This window comes from Cyprinodon tularosa, unplaced genomic scaffold (genome assembly GCF_016077235.1).
Source record: "Cyprinodon tularosa strain WSP-4 unplaced genomic scaffold, ASM1607723v1 ctg231, whole genome shotgun sequence".
NCBI classification, from domain to species: Eukaryota; Metazoa; Chordata; class Actinopteri; order Cyprinodontiformes; family Cyprinodontidae; genus Cyprinodon; species Cyprinodon tularosa.
In genome coordinates, this window is record NW_024038867.1 from 375,682 (window position 1) to 394,782 (window position 19,101).

Consider the following 19,101-nt stretch of genomic DNA (forward strand, 5'->3'; position numbering starts at 1 on the left):
CATTTACGGGACACTTCATTAGAATAATGGATAGCTACTCAAATATTACTTGATATAGGTTATTTTTAGATAAACCAATGTTCTTCATACCATACCTATTTGTTTAAACAGTGAAACTAATGTGCTTTTATTTTGGAATTGCTTACCGGAAGAAAATATGTGTTCCGGTGTTACTTTTTCCTGAAGCTCTGCGTTCGACTGGTCGGTCTTACAGAAGAAAGTAATCGACCTCCGAACGATACATTTATGTTTGAAAAACCAGCGGTATTTTTTTTCTGGTTGGAGTTTAGGTAGCAAAAAACTAATTTCTATTTTATTGTATTTTTAATTAATTTGCATCAACCGACTGACATGTCGACAAGAAAACTAGCTAAGTAAGTGAAATTAGCCTGTTAGCCACTTTGCAGCTACAACAACACGCTTCAAATACCAACATTTAGGGCAGCTACACAGATAAAACGCATTAAAGATAAAGGTTATATCTTAAAGAATTAATAGCTGGTTACATTTCATGTACATTTCACTGTTTTTCTGGAGTTGGACACTAAAATATATCACGAATGCCTGTAAATGAAAAAAAGGGGGGCCAGCCTAGATGTGGTGGGTTTCATATAAACTGTTTAGATGCAGTGAGAGTTCACACAGCTCACCAAATATTTTACTGACATGTGGAGCGTAAATCTTCATACCCTAAAATAAAAAAAAGAAGCTTTTAATTATTCAGTCGCCTTTTACTGCACACACATAAAAGGTATTTCTTGTGTTGCTTTGTCATACAGAATGTCTGTTTAAAATTAAAACATTTTGCCTTTATTCTTTATTTTAAAAGGAAATTAGGATTACTGAGGCAACGGAGTCAGTCTGCTCCTGGTTTAAAGAAATCAGGTATATCGAGTAAGTGTTTTTTTATTTTCTTCCATTTGCTTAGACTGCTGGTAAATAAGTGTTTATTGCTGCACAGACATTTCTCTCATAGATACTTGTTTCTTCCAGATCAGATATTTTCATACTTAATTGTGATCGACTTTGAGTCGACTTGCTGGAGAGAGAAAAATAACCACGGACAAGAAATCAGTAAGTATTTAGATTTTAATCATGTAGATTTGATATAGTTTCATTTCTGGTGTGTTTGCCATTGTAACTCTGAACCGGTCTCTTATTTCTTCCTCCCCCACAGTTGAATTCCCTGCAGTCTTACTGAACACATCCACAGGAGAGGTTGAGTCTGAGTTTCATACTTATGTTCAACCTCAGGAGCACCCAGTTCTCTCCGAGTTCTGTACAGAGCTGACTGGAATTACACAGGTTTCTTGTCACAGAAAAATCATTTACAGTTTGGAACATTTATGTAAACACAAATGTATGTGTATATATATATATATTAGGGCAAATTGCATTTGCAGTATAATTACAATTTAACAACACGCAACTCTCAAATCGCAGAGGCACTGATTTTAGTCACACTTTTATCACAAAGAGTAGGACACAAAAGTTCTTCCTCAGACCCTTTAGTTGTTGGTTAAACGCTGAAGTGGGTTTGACGCCACACAGAAAGGTAGAGAGAGTTGCAGCTGGCTTGCAAATGCTTGCACAGAAGTAGAAGTAAACAGATTCACACAATGGTTACGGTAAAGTCCCGTAAAAATGGACCCTGGGCAAACAAGCTCTAAAAAACTTAAAACCTTGAGTGAAATGTCTACAAGCTTGTAGTTAATACAAAGGAAAATTAATATAAAATTGCAATCTTGATGACAATCGGAATTAGGTTTTTGACAAAATCCCTCATTCCATATATGCATATAAATATAAATGGATATCTCATAGCTTGATTGTCTTTGTCAAACAGGGGCAAGTGGAATCCGGCGTCCCTCTTCAGATTTGCCTCTCTCGGTTCAACCGCTGGTTGCAGAACCTGCGGATGGAGAAGGGAGTGATGTTCCCTAACAATAAGCAGACGTCTTCAGCTTCTTCTCCCTCCCAAAAACTGTGCACCTTCCTCACGTGGTCAGGTAGCACCTATCCAGGCTGGTTAAGTCAGATTGAAAAATATCTTTGAACACATTTAACATGAGACTATCTCCGTTGTGTTTTCAGATTGGGATCTGGGTGTTTGTTTGCAATATGAGTGTAAACGCAAACAGCTTCATAAACCAGACGTGTTAAACAGCTGGATAGACCTAAGGAGCACATACAGGGTAGGTACCAGCTAATCCATTCAGTATATTTACCTTTGAGGATTTTTGCACTTTTAGTGCATTTTGTTCAAACTGCATTAAAATGTTTCAGATACTGTAGGCAATGTGTTACACTTACAGACTCACTCTTCAAGTTCATATGTGTAAATCTGGTAGATCTATTCATTCTATTGATGGGCATCTGTCAGCAGTCAGTTTAAACGTTTGTTTCCAGGATGGAGTTTGTCATGTTAACATAATTTACTCTTTTTTTTTTTTACTTCCTTTTCTGACCTTAAACAAATTTCATGTTTCCTTATGGGATATACGAGATCAGTATAAGGTCATATATATTCATACATTGCATTAAGAGAGGAGTTTATGATCGCCTTTAAAAAAAAATCAATAGTAATGATGATAAAATTAAAACAAACAGAGCTCTGGTATCGCCAAAGTAGCAGGATCTGAAGATTCAATATCAGAACTGGATTGGATGTTAAAAAGTGTGTATCACTGCATCGCTAATTACATTATTAAATAAGAGGACCATTTCTGGTAGTAAAGTTTAAAGCAGAATAGATTTTTTAATAGTATCCCGTGCTTTGACCACAGAGCACTGTTCAGGCCTTTATATAAAAAGGAAAGACATTGTCGTCGACATGTAAGATGGTAAGGAGAGGATGAATCAGAGAAGCTGCTAAAATGCTCATGATAACTCTAGAGAAAATATCAGATACACAGTTCAGGTGCAGAAATGTGTCACCAGGAAATCTGGTAGTCAGTGGAACAGTAGCAAAAGGAAAGCGCACATCATGAAGGAAACTTGGCAAAAATACACTGCAACCATTTTTTTTTTTCCAGGGAAAAAAAAAAAGATGAAAACCATTTTCCTTCTAGTTTACTATTATGCACTACTTGGTACTTTTATCACCTTTGCAAAGGGAACAGAATTTCTGTTTAGAGCTGTTTAAAACTAGGATGTTATTTGTTTTTTTTCCTGTGATAAAATAATGGATGTATTAAAACCATTTATTCATGTAGCTCTATCACGTCTTTATTGGATTCCAGCTCTTTTACAGTCGAAAGCCCAAAGGCCTGAATGGAGCACTGCAGGATCTAGGGATACAGTTCTCTGGGAGAGAACATTCTGGTACTGATATTTGGACATTTCTGTAGTTTTTATTTTTTATTTAAAACTACTTATCATATTACAGCATTCCTTCTCTTATTACATTTTTTTGTTTTTGTTTTTGCTTACAGGTTTAGATGATGCACGGAATACAGCTCGACTGGCAGCCAGAATGATGAGAGATGGATGTGTGCTGAAAATCACCCGAAGCCTGGAGAGGGTGAGTGGTCACCTGACGACGTCCTGAAAGAACAAAGACTCCTAAAATCACGCCTCGCATTCATGAGCAGGGACCTTGTACTTACAGCTTTTATTTTAAACGGATGTTTTTTTAATTTTAGTTGAATAACCAATAAACTGAATTCAGGAAATAAAATTAATGATTTTCTGCTCTTTCCAATTTTTTCCCGACAAATTTAGAGACTCTTGCTATAGAGAAGATCTTATATTCTATTTTTAAAATCCCAATAACAGGTCAGTGTATTTTATTATAGTTGGGGGAAATGGATGCTTTTTAGGTGTTCTGCAAATAAAAATAAGAAGAAAAGGTTGTATGGATTTGGATCCAGCTCTCCTGGTAGAATCTTAATCTTTAAGGTGGGTTATTCATATTTGTTGAAAATACACAAAAACAGATCGGATGATGATTGTCTCTAAAACATCATTGTTCTCACAGCTTCTCAATAACATCAAGTCTGCCACCTTTTTGTCGCTCTGGAAGCTAAATCTCCATTCAGTCTTTTTTTCCCAGCTTTAATTGTCCTTACACTGTCAGAGGTAAAGAGCAACAAAATTAACTCTCTGCATTTAACCCATCCCCTTGGGGATGCAGTGGGCTGCCACTGTGCAGTGCCCGAGGAGCAGTGTGGGGGTCTTTGTTCAGGGATCCAGTACGTGGGAGTGGGCCTTGAACTCAGGATTTCAAGCACAATGCCCTAACCATTAGGCCGCCACATTAGCAAGAAGGGTCTTGCCTAATGACCCACGCTGACAGCTCATTCCCCCCAGATGGGATACGAACCATCTGGGGGGAATATGTTTTCTGGACGGGTGAATTACCACTTGAGCTTGCCAGCCTCTACATTTTCTGAGTCTGCTTTTAGCTCTATTTATGTCCCTGTCAATTTTAACCAGCTGCCATGTTTCTGCAAAACGGATCACGTGTCGCCATAGTGACGACGTGCTCAGAGTGGTAGTTTTCCATGTGGTTCAATAACATTTTATATTGGTCCCATCGGAGCAGATTGCCCTCTTCCACACCTTTGCTGTCACAAACTAAACACTCTTCCATTTGTGGAGTCCAAAACAAATAGTTATCCTTTCAACAGTCCATCCCACCTGAGCTGGGGATCTCTCTAATTCCACTAGAGTCACTGTTGACCTCTGCTGCTTTTTCTGATTGTTTCTTAATCCAGCCAACCAGTACAGCTAGAAGGCCATGTCACCACAGGGTTGCAGGTTTAAAATTTTGGACCAAAGATCTACCTGAGAGGTTCAAAATGTGTGGATATAGTTTTAGAACCTGCTTCAAATATCTCCACACCTCTGTCCCTGACCTTTCTGTTCTCTTCACAGTTCTTCATCCACTAATCTTCATTAACAAACTGTTGAGGCCGTTACAGAACAGCTAAATTTGTACAGAAATTAAATGAACATGAACTTTTTTTTTACCAGTTGGAGGACTGGTAAAGGCAGTTTTGATGGAAATTAGATTATGTATATAAATGGGCCTGTCCTTGTGTTTAAAAATGTGTTACAATGGATTTTTTAAAGTGGTTTCGGTGTAAATGGGAAAGCATACAAAGTCAAAACTTTCATTTATCTTGAAATTCTGCAAGACCATGTCTTGGTTTGTTGTCTGTTGCATCAAATTCCCCTAAATATACTTTTTAATCATTGATTGAAAACTTGCCCCCTTTGTAAGTAGTGAGCTACAGAAGTGAGAATGATTTAAAGATAATATTGTGAGTGTACTTTTTTTTCAACTAACCAATTATCTGCTTTATTTCTCACAGACACCACTGTCGGTCAAATCTCTATTCAGCAGGAACTTCTCTGCTACAGAAAACAAGCAAGAAAAAGAGAAAAAGGAACGAGAAAAAGAGAAGAATGTGAGCAACAAAGAAAACTTGTCCACTACCAGCAGATGGCCATCATCCTCCAACCTTCCTGCTAAAGCTCACCAAAAATGTCCGTCTCCTGAGGAGCCTCCAAATTCAAGCACGGGTCAAACGTGTCAAATCTTAATACCAACAAAGACACTTTTAAAAGTAACACCGGCGCCACAACAGGGTCAAAGTGGCAAATCTGTGACGGCACAGGCGGCTCACGGTTTGTTGTCCACATCTGTGATAAACCTGAACCCCCCACACAGTAACGGCAGCATTAGCAGCCATGTTCTGTGCTCTACAACCATTGGCTGTATTTCAGACTTACCTCACAACACAACAACAGCTCAAGTGGACGAGGAGGACGGAGAACTTATAGTGGAAACGGACGAGAGGTGCGGTTCTTATGATGATGTGTTGTTGCCATTTGATGACTCTGAAATGGATACCATCTCTGTGGATGTTGGCTGTATCTCAGATTTTGACAGTAGATGTCAGGATTTGGAAGGGATGGATCGTTCGTCTGTGGGTCCCCTCAGTTTGCAACCTGAAAACCTGAAAATGCCAAATGTTTCAAGAGATTTGTCAATGATGTGTAAATCTCTTAACATGTTAAATTCCAATGTTAAAAAGTTTAAAGGGACACATGAAAAACTGCATCCGATGACAACAAAAGAGCCTGATAAATGTTTTGCTTTGCCTACAGTTGTTGATTGGAGCAAACTGAATCAGTGCAGAAGTGGACCTTTAGAGAAAGATAGGTGTGATAAAGATGGCCAGACAAAGGGGGTCTGTCCAGTTCCACCTAAACCCTTTCTGCCTGAAAAGACCTCCACTCCAAATCCTTCCACTATGAGACCCAAACCAAACGAAAGAAAACACAGAGAGTCTCTGAAATCCTCCTTTACAATTTATACTGATCCAAATAAGACAGCAGAGTCTCTTCATCCATCTACGTCCAGCTCTCTACACCCATCCAGGAACATCCTGTCCTCTTTGCATACCAATGTCATCTCCTGTTCCAAACAGGTCCACATAGCATCAACAGCAAAGGGCCCAAAGCTCACAGCCCCTCTGTGCGCCTGCGGTCGCCGGGCAAGACGACAGGTCGTGTCAAACGGGGGTCCGAACCATGGCCGGGGGTTTTACTGCTGTCCGGTCCGTCGCTCAGCTGGCAGAGGCAGCACAGGGAAAGGCTGTGGGTTCTTTAAGTGGGAGTCAGCTCTGATCAAGAGCAGTATGGTGGCTCCTCCTGCTGTGCAGTCCTCTATATCCCTGTGTGAGGTCAACTCAACGCTACAATACAGGCCGCCACAGAGAAGAAGCTACTGAGCATGTGGAGAATCAGCGCTAGGTTATCCTGTGAAGGACTGACACTTTCTATTCATTTAGGGCTGCAACTAATGATTATTTTACAAATCGATTATTATATTGATTATGTTTTTGATTAATTGATTAATAATCCGATAGCCAAAGGTTCCCTAATGAAGATTTCTTATTAAATTAAACCAGGTGAAACTAAAACTTTTCCACTTAGCACACTGAGCCTGGTTCTGCTGGAGGTTTCTTCCTGTTAAAAGGGAGTTTTTCCTCTCCACTGTCGCTACAAGCATGCTTAGTGTGAGGGATTGTATTTGAGTCAATGAGTCGATGCAATCAACTGGTTTTCCTTGGATAGAAAACTTTGTATCAATTTGACTATATGATCTGGTTGAACTGTAAAGTGCCTTGAGATGACATGTGTTGTGAATTTGGCGCTATATAAATAAACTGAATTGAATTGAATTAAGGAATTGTGGATAGAGCATACTGAAAGTCAAAAACGTTTTTCTTCTTAATTTTTTTACAATTTTGACATAATTTTTGTTCTAAGTGGTTTGCTCTGTCAGCTAAAGGCATGTTCTACAGTCTCTAAACTCTAGTTAACAATTGATTATTAAATTAATTGAAGATTATTTGAATAATCGATTAATCACGTTTAATCCGATTAAATATTTTCAACCCTAATTCAAATCATAACGGTATGCGGTTTGCAAGAGGTTTGAAAAAAGCAATGGGAATGCGCAATATGTTACTATGATGATATTGGTTAAAATTGTTATTGTAGTTGGGGTAAACCCACACTTCTCTTTTTTCCACCATCCTCATCAAGCTCCTGGAGCTTTAGCAGTTCTGTAGTCAATATCTACAGTCTGTGAAAAAGCATCTCTGATTAATTAAGTTTTAGTTCGATTTAAATATTTTAGATCACTAACAAAGCTCTCCTCCTAACCAACCTGTCCTTGTGTAAAAAAAAATGCATATATATATTCCCCCCTTATTTTTAAGTCATGAAAAGAATTTACAATACTTTATACAAACATATCAGTTATACTAGCCAAACTGTTGTATCATGAAATAAATTAAATAGAACTTGTCTCACAACAGGAAGTAGGTGTCCAGATCTTAAAAAAATTCAAATTCATTGATATAATGGATTTTAAAAAAATTCAGTAGAAGCTAGTGGATGTAATTTTACATTAGTTACAAGAATCTAAATAATAAGCTAAATTATTGCTGCTGTTACTAATATTTGTTTTGTCTTTCTTTAGCAAAAATAAAACTTTTTTTGTCTTTACACCTAGTTTTCCAGTTTGCATTAAGGAAAAATCAAATTTCTTTCATGTCCTTGAAAACAAGTCATATTTGCTTCATCACATTTAGTGGTTTGTCATTTAACTTTTTATTTAAATATTTTTGTGCTTTTATTTTGACAAAGTGGAGTTAAAGTCACATAGCAGCAACTCTGTACATATATACATCTAGGTGGAGTAAAGACGAGTTCAAACTGTGCTGTTTAAAGTTTAGGGTCTAGTGATTTAATTTACTGTGAAGTTGGGAATAAATGATCAGCAATGCAATTTTAGAAGCCAGTTGAAAATACAGAAAATTCTGTTGAATTCATTGTCCTTTTTTGTAATGTATTTGTATTTGATCAACCTATTTATGCTAAATCTAAGTTTTACCCAAAGACAAAGGGAAATATGCAAAGAAGTTGAAACAGTGTAGTTGCCTTTTAATTGTTTTCACTAAAGCCAACCTTTTCAGGTTTGGACAGGAGCTAAATACACTAAAAAGTTTACTTGACAATGAATACAGAATACTATTCTCCTCATTGTGGGAATCATTAGTGTGATATTGAACCATGTAATAAAACTCAAATCATCTCTAACTGGTTTCTTGACTGTAATACATTATCTGCACAATAATGGCCTCTCACAGTAACAAGATCTCAGTGTATCCTTGGGACGTCGTGCAGCTGGTATGTTATGAGAATCCGGCAGAGAATCCTGCAGCAACAAATCAATGTGGGCCTAAATCATTTGAAACACCTAAAGTTCAAAAGCTATTTCATTAAACTTTTTTCTTGAATATTTAGATGTTTGCTTTCATCCTATCCTTTATAAGGATACATCCCAACGGTCCTGCCACAAAATAATATCCCACTGTATGATGCTACCACCCCTATGCTTCCTAGTATCCTTCATATTAATAGTAACCATCAGATTCCTTCCACCAGGGTAAAAATCCCATTTGGATGCTAAGATCCTATCATCACTGCTGCCAAGCAAACATGAATGTTGCGCATTCCATAACTAGATATAATGGCTCGTTTGTTTTTTTATCACTGCTGCTTATGTTATCAAGGCTGCACTTTAAAAAATGAAATTGTTTAGAGAGCTGTTCTAAACAAAATTTATTTTTGATTACACTTGTGTATGCAAAATGACAAAATAAATCTGTCTAAGTCTAGTAGGGATGGACTTAACAAGGTGTGAGCAGAGTTTAATGCCAGAATGTCCTATTTTGTTTAATCAGATCACCTAATTTAGTTTTGTTGAAATCTAACAATTCCCACTGTGACTTTTTTTCCTAGCAAAATGCTCTCCCATGATCATTTTATTTAGAACTTGATGCCTTCATGACCATTTGGGCTGCACTCTGAGGTTCCCAGCATTAGAAAACAATATGGGTTCTATTGGTGCCGAAACTCTTTCACATCAGAAACATTGAATCCACGGTGCGTTTTGGAACATTACGTTATGTCCAAACCTTTTCGTAACGTTCCACATTTTTCTGTTTGTGTATGGAGGACCAACTCTGCCATTTTTAAAAATAAATACAGAAATAAATAAATGCTCAATAAATAAATAAGCATTCAATTAATTGCCCCCAAAAATAAACAAAACAAATAAATGTAGGTAGAAATTAAATTATACAGTGAGACATAAATACATATATCTATTTTAATTAGCTTCTTTATTTATTCGCCTTTTTAATAATTACCTTATTTATTTTCCGTTATAATCTTCAACTTTATTTATTACTTATTTTTTAAATAATTATTTATGTGCATGATATGGTATTTTTGTCTGTTTTATTCTTCCATGGTTTTTTTGTACCCTCTTTATCAATGACGTAATGACACGACAATAGGCCCGTAAGCAACATTATCTGGGTGGGCCCCATATGAAGTACAACACCCTGGATTACCCATAATTCCAAGCTGTAGTGTAAAAAAAATAAAAATAAATAACATACTCAAATACATCGTTCTGTTAATATCTTTATTGCGGTTTGAAACATATTATATGAGCTTATTTTTTTACCAACCGTCTAATGAACTATACACAGTTATTAACATAGTAAAAGGTGTCGTGTTTAAACGGCTCACCATCCTGTTGAAATCTGGCATGTGTTAGGGTATAAATAAGGACCAGTCACTCAAGTGGCCTCAGGTTTGTGCTATGAATTACCAATGTGTGGCGCTTTAATTGATGAATCTGGTGACATAATTTGAGATATTTTGAAAGGACATTAGACTAAAATGTAACTTAATAAATGTTGAATTATTGTTCTTCCTAATCAGAATGTGAATACAGATATCTTAAATTACCATTCCAGATTGTCAAAATTTGGTTTTGTCTAGTCAAAATGTATTTTAAGATATCTGGAACGTAATTATGGACGGTCAGATGAAACCGAATTTATGTTAAAATGGCTTGCCAAAGACGTCCTAGTCCAGGGGGCCTACCAGGTGTCAGAGACGCAGCCCCTAAGAGGTTGGGGGTCCCTACGATATTTACACCATTGCTCTTTATTTCTTCAACACTATTTATTTCTGGCTGTCCTTTTTACATTTCTGTATGCATTTCTGCCTCATTATGCAGATAAGGAGGGGAGGACATATTTGTAAATGGTTCGATTTTATATCCCCTTCGCATTTTGGCTCGGCCGCTCAGTTTGTCCTTCCCGAAGCGCCGTAGAGGACATCCAACAAACGTCCAATGTTGTGACTCGAACCAGCCAGTTTACGGTTTAAAGCCGAACACGTGTGAGAACGGAAATCAGCTCATGCTGGATAGATTTGATGAGATTCCCACTAAAGAATCTCTGGTGATTCTGCAAAGCTGAAGTAGGTTTAGTCGGCGGAGCTTGAGAGGCGGAACCTTGACTGTAGCCTGGTCTGTGGAGAGCCTAAATCAACAGATTTCCTGCTTGTATCTGTTGGGAACATGTCAGCTGCACAAAACGAGTCCAGGAAGCGGGGCAAGAAGCGCTATGTGAGCGGCGGGCAGCAGGGCAAGAGGTGGAAGGGCTGCAGGGAGCTGGAGGTGGGGATGCAGGGGATCCTCATCACCTGCAACATGAACGAAAGGAAGTGCACCGCGGAGGCCTTCAACCTGCTCAACGAGTACGCAGACCAGCTGTTTGGACCAGAGAAGGTCAGTCCTACAGCGATAGAGATTTTATTTCATCGGTGGGCCAGTGTGGGATGCCTTACCTCTGCTGGCTGGATTACTCAATCCCAGATTAGACCTGGTTTTTCTAGAGCCTCTTCTAAGCAGTCCAGATAGTTTTTTTTTTTATGCATTCATCTTAATAAGCTTATCTATGGAAGCCCGTTTCTATGGAAGCCCGTTTCCGCCACTCTGTAAAAAAAAAAAAAAAAAACTATCTCATTATAATGAGATAGTATCTCATTATAATGAGATAGTATCTCAATATAATGAGATACTATCTCATTATAATGAGATAGTTTTTTTTTTTTTTTTTTTACCAATTTTTTAAGTTAAAATTGAGTATTTTTGGTCAATAGCTCCCAGGTCATGTGACCTATTGATGCAAAATCAGTGTGAAATTGTTCTACTAGTCTCTGTAGATGGGGCACACTCATTTGTTTTTCATTTTAACTCTTTTTTTATTTTTTAGCAATTTTTTAAGTTAAAATTGAGTATTTTTGGTCAATAGCTCCCAGATCATGTGACCTATTGACGCAAAATCACTTGGAAATTGTTCTACTAGTCTCTGTAGATGGGGCACACTCATTTGATTTTCATTTTAACTCTTTTTTTTATTTTTTACCAATTTTTTTAGTTAAAATTGAGTATTTTTGGTCAATAGCTCCCAGGTCATGTGACCTATTGACCCAAAATCAGTGTGAAATTGTTCTACTAGTCTCTGTAGATGGGGCACACTCATTTGTTTTTCATTTTAACTCTGTAGGTGGATAATTTTCATTTCCATCAAACAATGTGGCATCCTTTTGTTCCTAACACATCACCCAGTTCATATAAGTATAAATAAACAGCATGATTTTTTCCCCCATTGAGATCTGATGTATTTTCAAAGTGTTCCTTTAATTTTTTTGAGCCGTGCATATGTAAGGTGACATATAGGCCTATAAGGACAGAGAAAGGTTGAGGCCTGTGCTTTTAAGAAAGGGACCCACAGCGGCATGCTTCAAAACCCTTGGTACCGTACAAGAGGAAAGACTTCTATTAATAATTTCTAGAACATTTGGTCCAATTGTAGTAAATGAGCAAGCGAGGAGGGATAGAATCTGCAGGAGAACCAGCGGGCCTCATAGGATCAACTATATCCATTAGAGAATAGAGAGACATAGACTCAAACTGAGCCTAATAATGATGTACATCATTTCAATGCCTCATAAATGCAATTCCACATCTATTTTATTTATTTTTATCACTTTACATGCTTCAAAAATAGATGAGACCCTCAAGTTTATTGCCTTTTTCTTAACTGAAATAAATTCTGTATACATGGAGGAAGACTATTTTTCCCTACTCTATAAAACACCTTCAGTATTTATAAATATACAATATCCATGCATTTTATCTAAAGTGAAGGAATCTACAAATAATTCATTTGTTGGTTCATTGTACACTGCAAAAACGATCTAGAAATGGGTATAAGACTTTTTAAATTAAGTGTATTTACCCTTAATTTGAGTAGGTAAATAAGATGATTTACCAATTGAATGAGTATTCTGAGTAAAATGAGATAATTAGACCATATGCACTTGAAATAAGACAATGCAATTGTTTTTTTTTTGTTTGTTTTTTTTTTAATGTCAAGTGTCTTATTCCACTGGCAGAATGTCTTACCACCTCAATTCAAGAAAAAATGCAATTATTGTAAGAAAAAAAAAACTTTATTTGGATTTTAATTTTTGTGCAAAATTATTCTAATGACTTTTTTCACTGGGCTGACATTTCTGCAGTGTTTAAAAACACACCTGTGTTTTCATATGTTGATTTTTCTCATAGTTTTTCTTACAGCTTTGCATTAAAATAGCTGTTTTAACTTTGTTATAAAGCTGATGTGTAAAAGCTAAGAAACATTTTGTTTCTCATGTTATTGGAGAAACGAGAATAAAGCTGATTAGTTTAGCTTTTAACCAGTGCATTTTATTTAAATGGCAGTTTCAGGACAACAAAGGAAGCAGCAGCAGTGAGGAAGAAGAGGCTGAAGAAGACATTGAGGTCGCTTTGAAGAAGGAGGTTGCTCAGCTTAAATCATCTGGAGGCAAACAGGAGAGGCGCTTCCAGGCCCTGGAGAGCGGCGCTAACAACGTCATCTTCATCAAAACTCTGAATCTGGGTAGGCCTTTAATAAACGGCAAACCTTAAGGTTTTTGATCGATTGTTTATTTTAATAACAGTTTTTTTTTCTTCTTTTCAAAGAACCTGACAAATTGGTTCATCACATTCTGTCGGATCTCCACACCACCAAGAAGAAGAAGTCCCGTGTGATACTTCGGATGCTACCAGTAAGAAGATGATCAACCTCACTCTTATTATACTTTTTTTTTTTTTTTGTAGAAGTTATTTAAAAGATGAAGAATTCAACAATGTGTGGTAAACAATATAAGTGTTTTATATATTTCCAAGGATAAAATGGATATTTGCAGGCCTTTTTTTAACATACCGCTTTAAAAGTATATTGGTGGATTTTGGAAGTTCCAAGAAAAAAAGAAAAAAGCAGCACCTTGGAATTTTCCACATTTTGTCTCAAAATGAGCATCTACTTAAATAAACCTTATTTCTAAGTAGGACTGAAACAATCGGATTAATTATGATTAATTGAAAAAATCATCAACTGATTTAGTAATTTTTTTTTAATCGTTAACTGGAATATAGAGACTCTAAAACCTGCTTTAGCTGACAGAGAAACCTGCTTAGAGTAGGAATTATATAGCCTGGGTGCCATTCCGAACTTAGTCCCGCCCACAAAGTTTGAGGTCGGGGAAGTTCGGTCTGGCTCTGCTCCATAGTAGCGCGAGTATTATCGCCCACTGTCAGGCGATCCAATCAAATTGTCAGGGCGGGCTTTATACGATGATGGACAGATGACCAACAGTAACGTAATCAACCACGTGACCAATGCGCGCTTGGGTGACAACAATAATGGCTGCCGCTGGAGAGTTTAGGTGAGTAGATTCTGCTATTAGGTCTGTTCTAGAAGATATCGACAGCAATTTAATTTTAAAAGAGGAACAGAGAAACGCGATCAAGGCTCATCTTCTTATTCTAGGCGCGCAACTGCACGCTTTGATTTTTGTGGACAACAACTATGCCTCGCTTAAGATACGTCACGCACTCCGTTGCTCTTATTGGTTGTAGGTCTATCCAATTGAGTGCAGAGGCATTTTTTTCCCTGGTTCGTTCGAAACACGCCCCATAATCACAGCTCTATGGAGCTCATATTCTGACTCATATTCTGACTAGAATTGAGTCGGACTACGCCAGGCTAGGAATTATATCCAAATTAAAAAATATATATATATAGAAACATTTTGCATTTAAGATAAGACATTTTCGGCTGTCAATGTGCTCTATCCAGAACTCCTCAAGTGGAATTTTTTTTTGTTTCAACTGGTTTAATTTTGTACAAAAAATCTTCTTTGAGGAACTTTTTGCTCTCCGATTATTAATCGATTAATCAAAAAATAAATGACAGATTAATCGATTTGCAAAATAATCGTTAGTTGCAGCTCTATTTATTAGACCAAGACAAAAAAGAATGTTACTGTGAAGTGAAGGGAAAATGATGAGGTTTTAAAGAAATGTCGCGATTCATTCTTGTTATGGAGGCTTAAGAGATAAAATGTAGAATCACCTTTTACTGCAATTATAGCTAATAGTCTTTGTCATATTTCTTTTTGTATTAAAGTGTCAATGCCAGACAGTTTGGATGGAGTGTTTCTGCAAACCGAATCCCTCCCACAAATTTTCAATTGAATTATGTCCGAACTTTGACTAGGCCATTCTACTGTATGAATGTGCCACATATGCCTCCAAACTAAAGCATTCATTTTAAACTCTGCCTGTATGTTCGGGATAATTTCTTGTTTGAAAGTGAACCACCCCAGTATTTCACAACAAGATAGATTTATTCATTCCGTCTCTGCTGTAGAAAACCAGCTCCAGATCATGCCGCTATGTTTAGTGTGATGGGCAGTATTCCTTTTCTACTGCACATAAGCCAGTGTTGCCGATTTTTGTTCCGATCTGTCAAAAAAATATAGATTTCTATATATTTGTGGTGCTCTGTTCCTGCAAAGCTTTTAGCAAGCTGCAAATTTAGATAATGGATTGTGCTCCTTTACTGTTCTTTAAATAATCTCTTACTATTTAGAGAGCAGTGGTAATTACATCAAGATTAAACCAGACATGGTTAGCCTTTTAGTTATTGTCATGGTTTTAAGGTGCTTGACCCACATGCAGAACGAACACAGAAGGCAAGAGCAGTTTCAGATGTTTATTTAACAAACATCGAGGAAACCAAACATTGGGAGCTGCGGCACGGTAGAGCAGATGGACTATCGGCGCAGGCAGGACTGATCGATTTGCGGTGAGAACCAAAGTTAGACACGGAGATCATGAAAACGAGTGAGGGGAAACATTAAATAAACCCACCAAAGGATGAAGGAACCGGGCCGGGGGGAGTGGAGAGACGGACTCACTGAGGAACCTCCCGAGATGTTGGCAGGTGACAGAGTGACAGGCGGGCAGGTGATGGAAGTCCGTGAGGAGGGGCCCGAGCAGCAGCAGCAGCGGCCGAGGAGGAATCCGGTGGAAGCTGATGGAACCAGAAGGACTTGGCAGGATCTCCAGCCCGGCTTGGTACCACCAAGGGAGCTGGAGGGATTGTTCGGAGGTGGATCCAGAACAGTCAGAACCAGAGATCTTCCGCTGAAGACGTCCGAGCACGAGGAATCACTGGAAAGGTTTTCACAACGAGAAACAACCTGGGAAACACAGGAGACTTGGGTTAGCGCAGGGAAAAGGTAAACTGTCACAGAAAGAGGCCTCTAAGCGTACCAACAAGGTTAACACTCTGCCGTCCATCAGCTGTCAGAGCGCTACTAATGTAGCAGGGCCGCACGCCGCTGAACAAGCCACAGGTGTGTACCATGCCACCTGTGGAGAAGGGAGAGAATGGCAGAGCCGGCAGAGTCCTGACAGTTATTAAAAGACATTTTAAGGCACTTGGTTAAATCATATTTAAGCAGGGGTATGAAAATACAGGAGGCTAAAATATGAAGGTCGTGCATCTTTGCATGCATTTGTCTGTTACATAAATCCCAATAAAATACATTAGATGTTATATAAAGAGATGCAAAAGGTGGAAGAGGGAATTCTGAATTATGGTGTGGAAAATTGAATCTGTTACAGTTTGCTGTTTTTAAGACCTCGCATATAGGTAAGTTATGAAGTGAATCTGTTTTTTTTTTTTCAATCCTTCGTTTTTTTTCTCTAGGTAACGGGAACATGCAAGGCTTTCCAGGAAGATATGTTGAAGTACCTGACCACATTCTTAGAGCCCTGGTTCAAAACTCCAAACAGCGCAACTTATCAAATCGCCTTCAAAGCACGAAACAGCAGCCATAACAAGAGAGAGGAGATTATTAAATCCATCGCAGGTGTGTTCAGATCCTCAGTGTCTGTGGAGGATCCAATGGCTTTTAGTCTGAAGAAAACTGATTCCTTTTGTTTTTCCCCATCTCAGGTCTTGTAGGGAAACTGAACCCCAAAAACAAGGTGGACCTAACGAACCCTGAACTGACGATAATCGTGGAGGTCATCAAGGCCGTGTGCTGCGTCAGCGTGGCGAGAGACTATACGCTCTTCAGGAAGTACAACGTTCAAGAGGTGGTGAAAGAAGACGCTCCAAAACCTGACCCAGCTAAAACGAAATCTGAACAAAACGCGGCCGAGCAGAAAGATGAGCAAAATGGAGGTGAAGCGGAGAAGGAAGAGGAGAAGAAGAAAGCAGAAGATGAGGAGAAAACTGACGTACAGATTAGGGAGGAGGTCAAAAAGAGCGAGGATGGCGGAGAATGAGAGCTCAGATTTAGAAAAATCCATTTTAGTGTGTTGTTTTTTTTGTTTCGTTTTTTAACCCTTAACACATTTATCAAAACAAATAATGGAAATGGTCTAAAGGATAGTTATTTAATTTTTTTTTATTTTTAGAATGATACGAAATGTAACCAACTTTACTGATGAGGGGAAGCGTCGCAATTAAGTTTCTTTACACAAAATGTTGCACCTTTTACCTTTTATATGTAGAATTTGAATTCAATGATCTCATTTATATATTTTTACTCAAAACATTAAAATTTAGGACACATAGCAGATGTTAAAAGTGAAAGGTAATCTGTGGATGACATAACGGCACCTTAAAAATGTCGATTACATGATAAACCCGTCTACTCTTTATAGTTCCTAACAATTCTCCAATTAAAGCTCTGTGTGTTTGATTTCACTCATGTTTTCTTATGTTTTTTTAATTATATATTACTCAAGCCAAGGAGGCAAAAAATGTAGCATTGAAAATTTTACTAAGAGAAGTAGGACTGCAATAGGTCAGGGAAATGTGTGGGAAGGTTACAATTACTGATGTGACGTGCTATGATAAATGCTTGCTCATCATTGATATCTTTGTGCTTCGGGTTCTTAAAAAATATAGAACCCAGAAAGGAAGCAGTGGTGGAAAAAAGATAATTTCACCCGACACAAAACTTGATTTACCAAGAACACGATAAACTGGAACCAGTTTATGTAAGGAAATAAATTACGAGTTGTTGCATGTAATAGGTATTGGGCTGCAAGACGTTGCAGTTTTAGCACTGTCGCCCTGCAGCATGAAAGGTCCTGGGTTTGATTCCCAGCCTAGAGTCTTCCAACATGGAGTTTGAATATTTTCCAATTGCATTCACTGGTTTCGTCTGTGGACTCTGCCTCCCTTCCACATTCCAAAAACATGAGTGTTGGGTCGATTAGTGACTAAATTTTGCATAGGTGTGAGCTGAAAAATGAAACACCAGGATACATGACTTAAAATGAAACTTTTGCAAAAAAAGAAAAAAAAAGTCAGGGTTCCAGACAGCATATAAACTTTCTTTAATGATATCCACATGCTCTTAAGACAGTTCTGTTCAAGTTGCACACAAGCTACTAAGGCAAAGTGTTAGCACAAGAGGTAAGGAGGAAATAAACTTCTGAATTTCCCTTTTTTTTTGCCCACTTAATACAAAACATTTAATTATAAATGCTCAGTGAGAGATTGTACCACTGCTTTACAGGAGGCATTTGTTTGAAGTTTTTCCTACATTTTTTTTAGTGATTCTAATAAATGTGCTCAGCTGAGGTGATTCAGATTTTCTCCACAAGGTGGCTTTAGAGTCTCATTTTCTGTCTAAAACATTCCAAGCATTTATACATGAGGTATCAGGCAAAATTCTCATTTACTAATTACTACTTGGCCTTTATTCTACAGTTGGTGCTGAGGGTCTAGAACCTCCCGGCTGCTTATGTGAAGAGAGGGAGCGTGAAGTTCATTCAGCAAAGCAATGATTCAATGCAATCTTCCAGGTTCCTAAGATTTTGTTTTTTACTTTTTTAACCAATTATATGATGTGATGGAATTTGATTGGTAAAGTGCATGAGTGTAAATTGTGGCTCTAGAAGTAAGCAGTTTTGATTTCACTTGATTTGAATTTACATATGTAAAAGAAGGCTCTGTGTTTAGAACTTTAAGTTTTCTCTCCCCGATTCTTTCCTGAGGAGAGATCACTCATGACAAATTCTAAATAACACTTTATGTATATACAGGGTTGGTCAATGAAACTGAAACACCTGGTTTTAGACCCCAATTATTTATTAGTATGGTGCAGGGCCTCCTTTTGCGGCCAATACAGCTACAATTCATCTTGGGAATGACATATACAAGTCCTGCACAGTGGTCAGAAGGAATTTAAGCCGTTCTTCTTGCAGGATAGTGGGCAGGTCACGACATGATGCTGGTGGAGGAAAATGTTTCCTGACACAGTCACCAGATC

General features: G+C 37.8%; 2 protein-coding genes across 4 annotated transcripts; both read left to right on the forward strand.

Moving 5' to 3' along the window:
* The first annotated feature begins 194 nt into the window (after positions 1 to 194).
* On the forward strand, positions 195 to 6,921 carry eri2 (ERI1 exoribonuclease family member 2). Of its 3 annotated transcripts, none has more exons than XM_038286851.1 (9): positions 195 to 374; positions 830 to 894; positions 994 to 1,074; positions 1,178 to 1,305; positions 1,847 to 2,009; positions 2,095 to 2,195; positions 3,243 to 3,324; positions 3,435 to 3,523; positions 5,319 to 6,921. In XM_038286851.1, exons 1-9 carry the CDS (start codon positions 352 to 354, stop codon positions 6,741 to 6,743), a joined length of 2,157 nt encoding a protein of 718 aa, XP_038142779.1. In that variant the 5' UTR covers positions 195 to 351; the 3' UTR covers positions 6,744 to 6,921. The 3 variants fall into 3 exon arrangements, with proteins under 3 accessions (XP_038142779.1, XP_038142781.1, XP_038142780.1); XM_038286853.1 differs by having other exon boundaries at positions 1,178 to 1,218; XM_038286852.1 differs by having other exon boundaries at positions 830 to 885.
* Positions 6,922 to 10,684: 3,763 nt separating this feature from the next.
* Positions 10,685 to 17,525, forward strand: thumpd1 (THUMP domain containing 1). The gene is made up of 5 exons (XM_038286891.1): positions 10,685 to 11,176; positions 13,178 to 13,355; positions 13,439 to 13,524; positions 16,518 to 16,680; positions 16,767 to 17,525. Exons 1-5 carry the CDS (start codon positions 10,967 to 10,969, stop codon positions 17,099 to 17,101), a joined length of 972 nt encoding a protein of 323 aa, XP_038142819.1. The 5' UTR covers positions 10,685 to 10,966; the 3' UTR covers positions 17,102 to 17,525.
* The last annotated feature ends 1,576 nt before the right edge of the window (positions 17,526 to 19,101 follow it).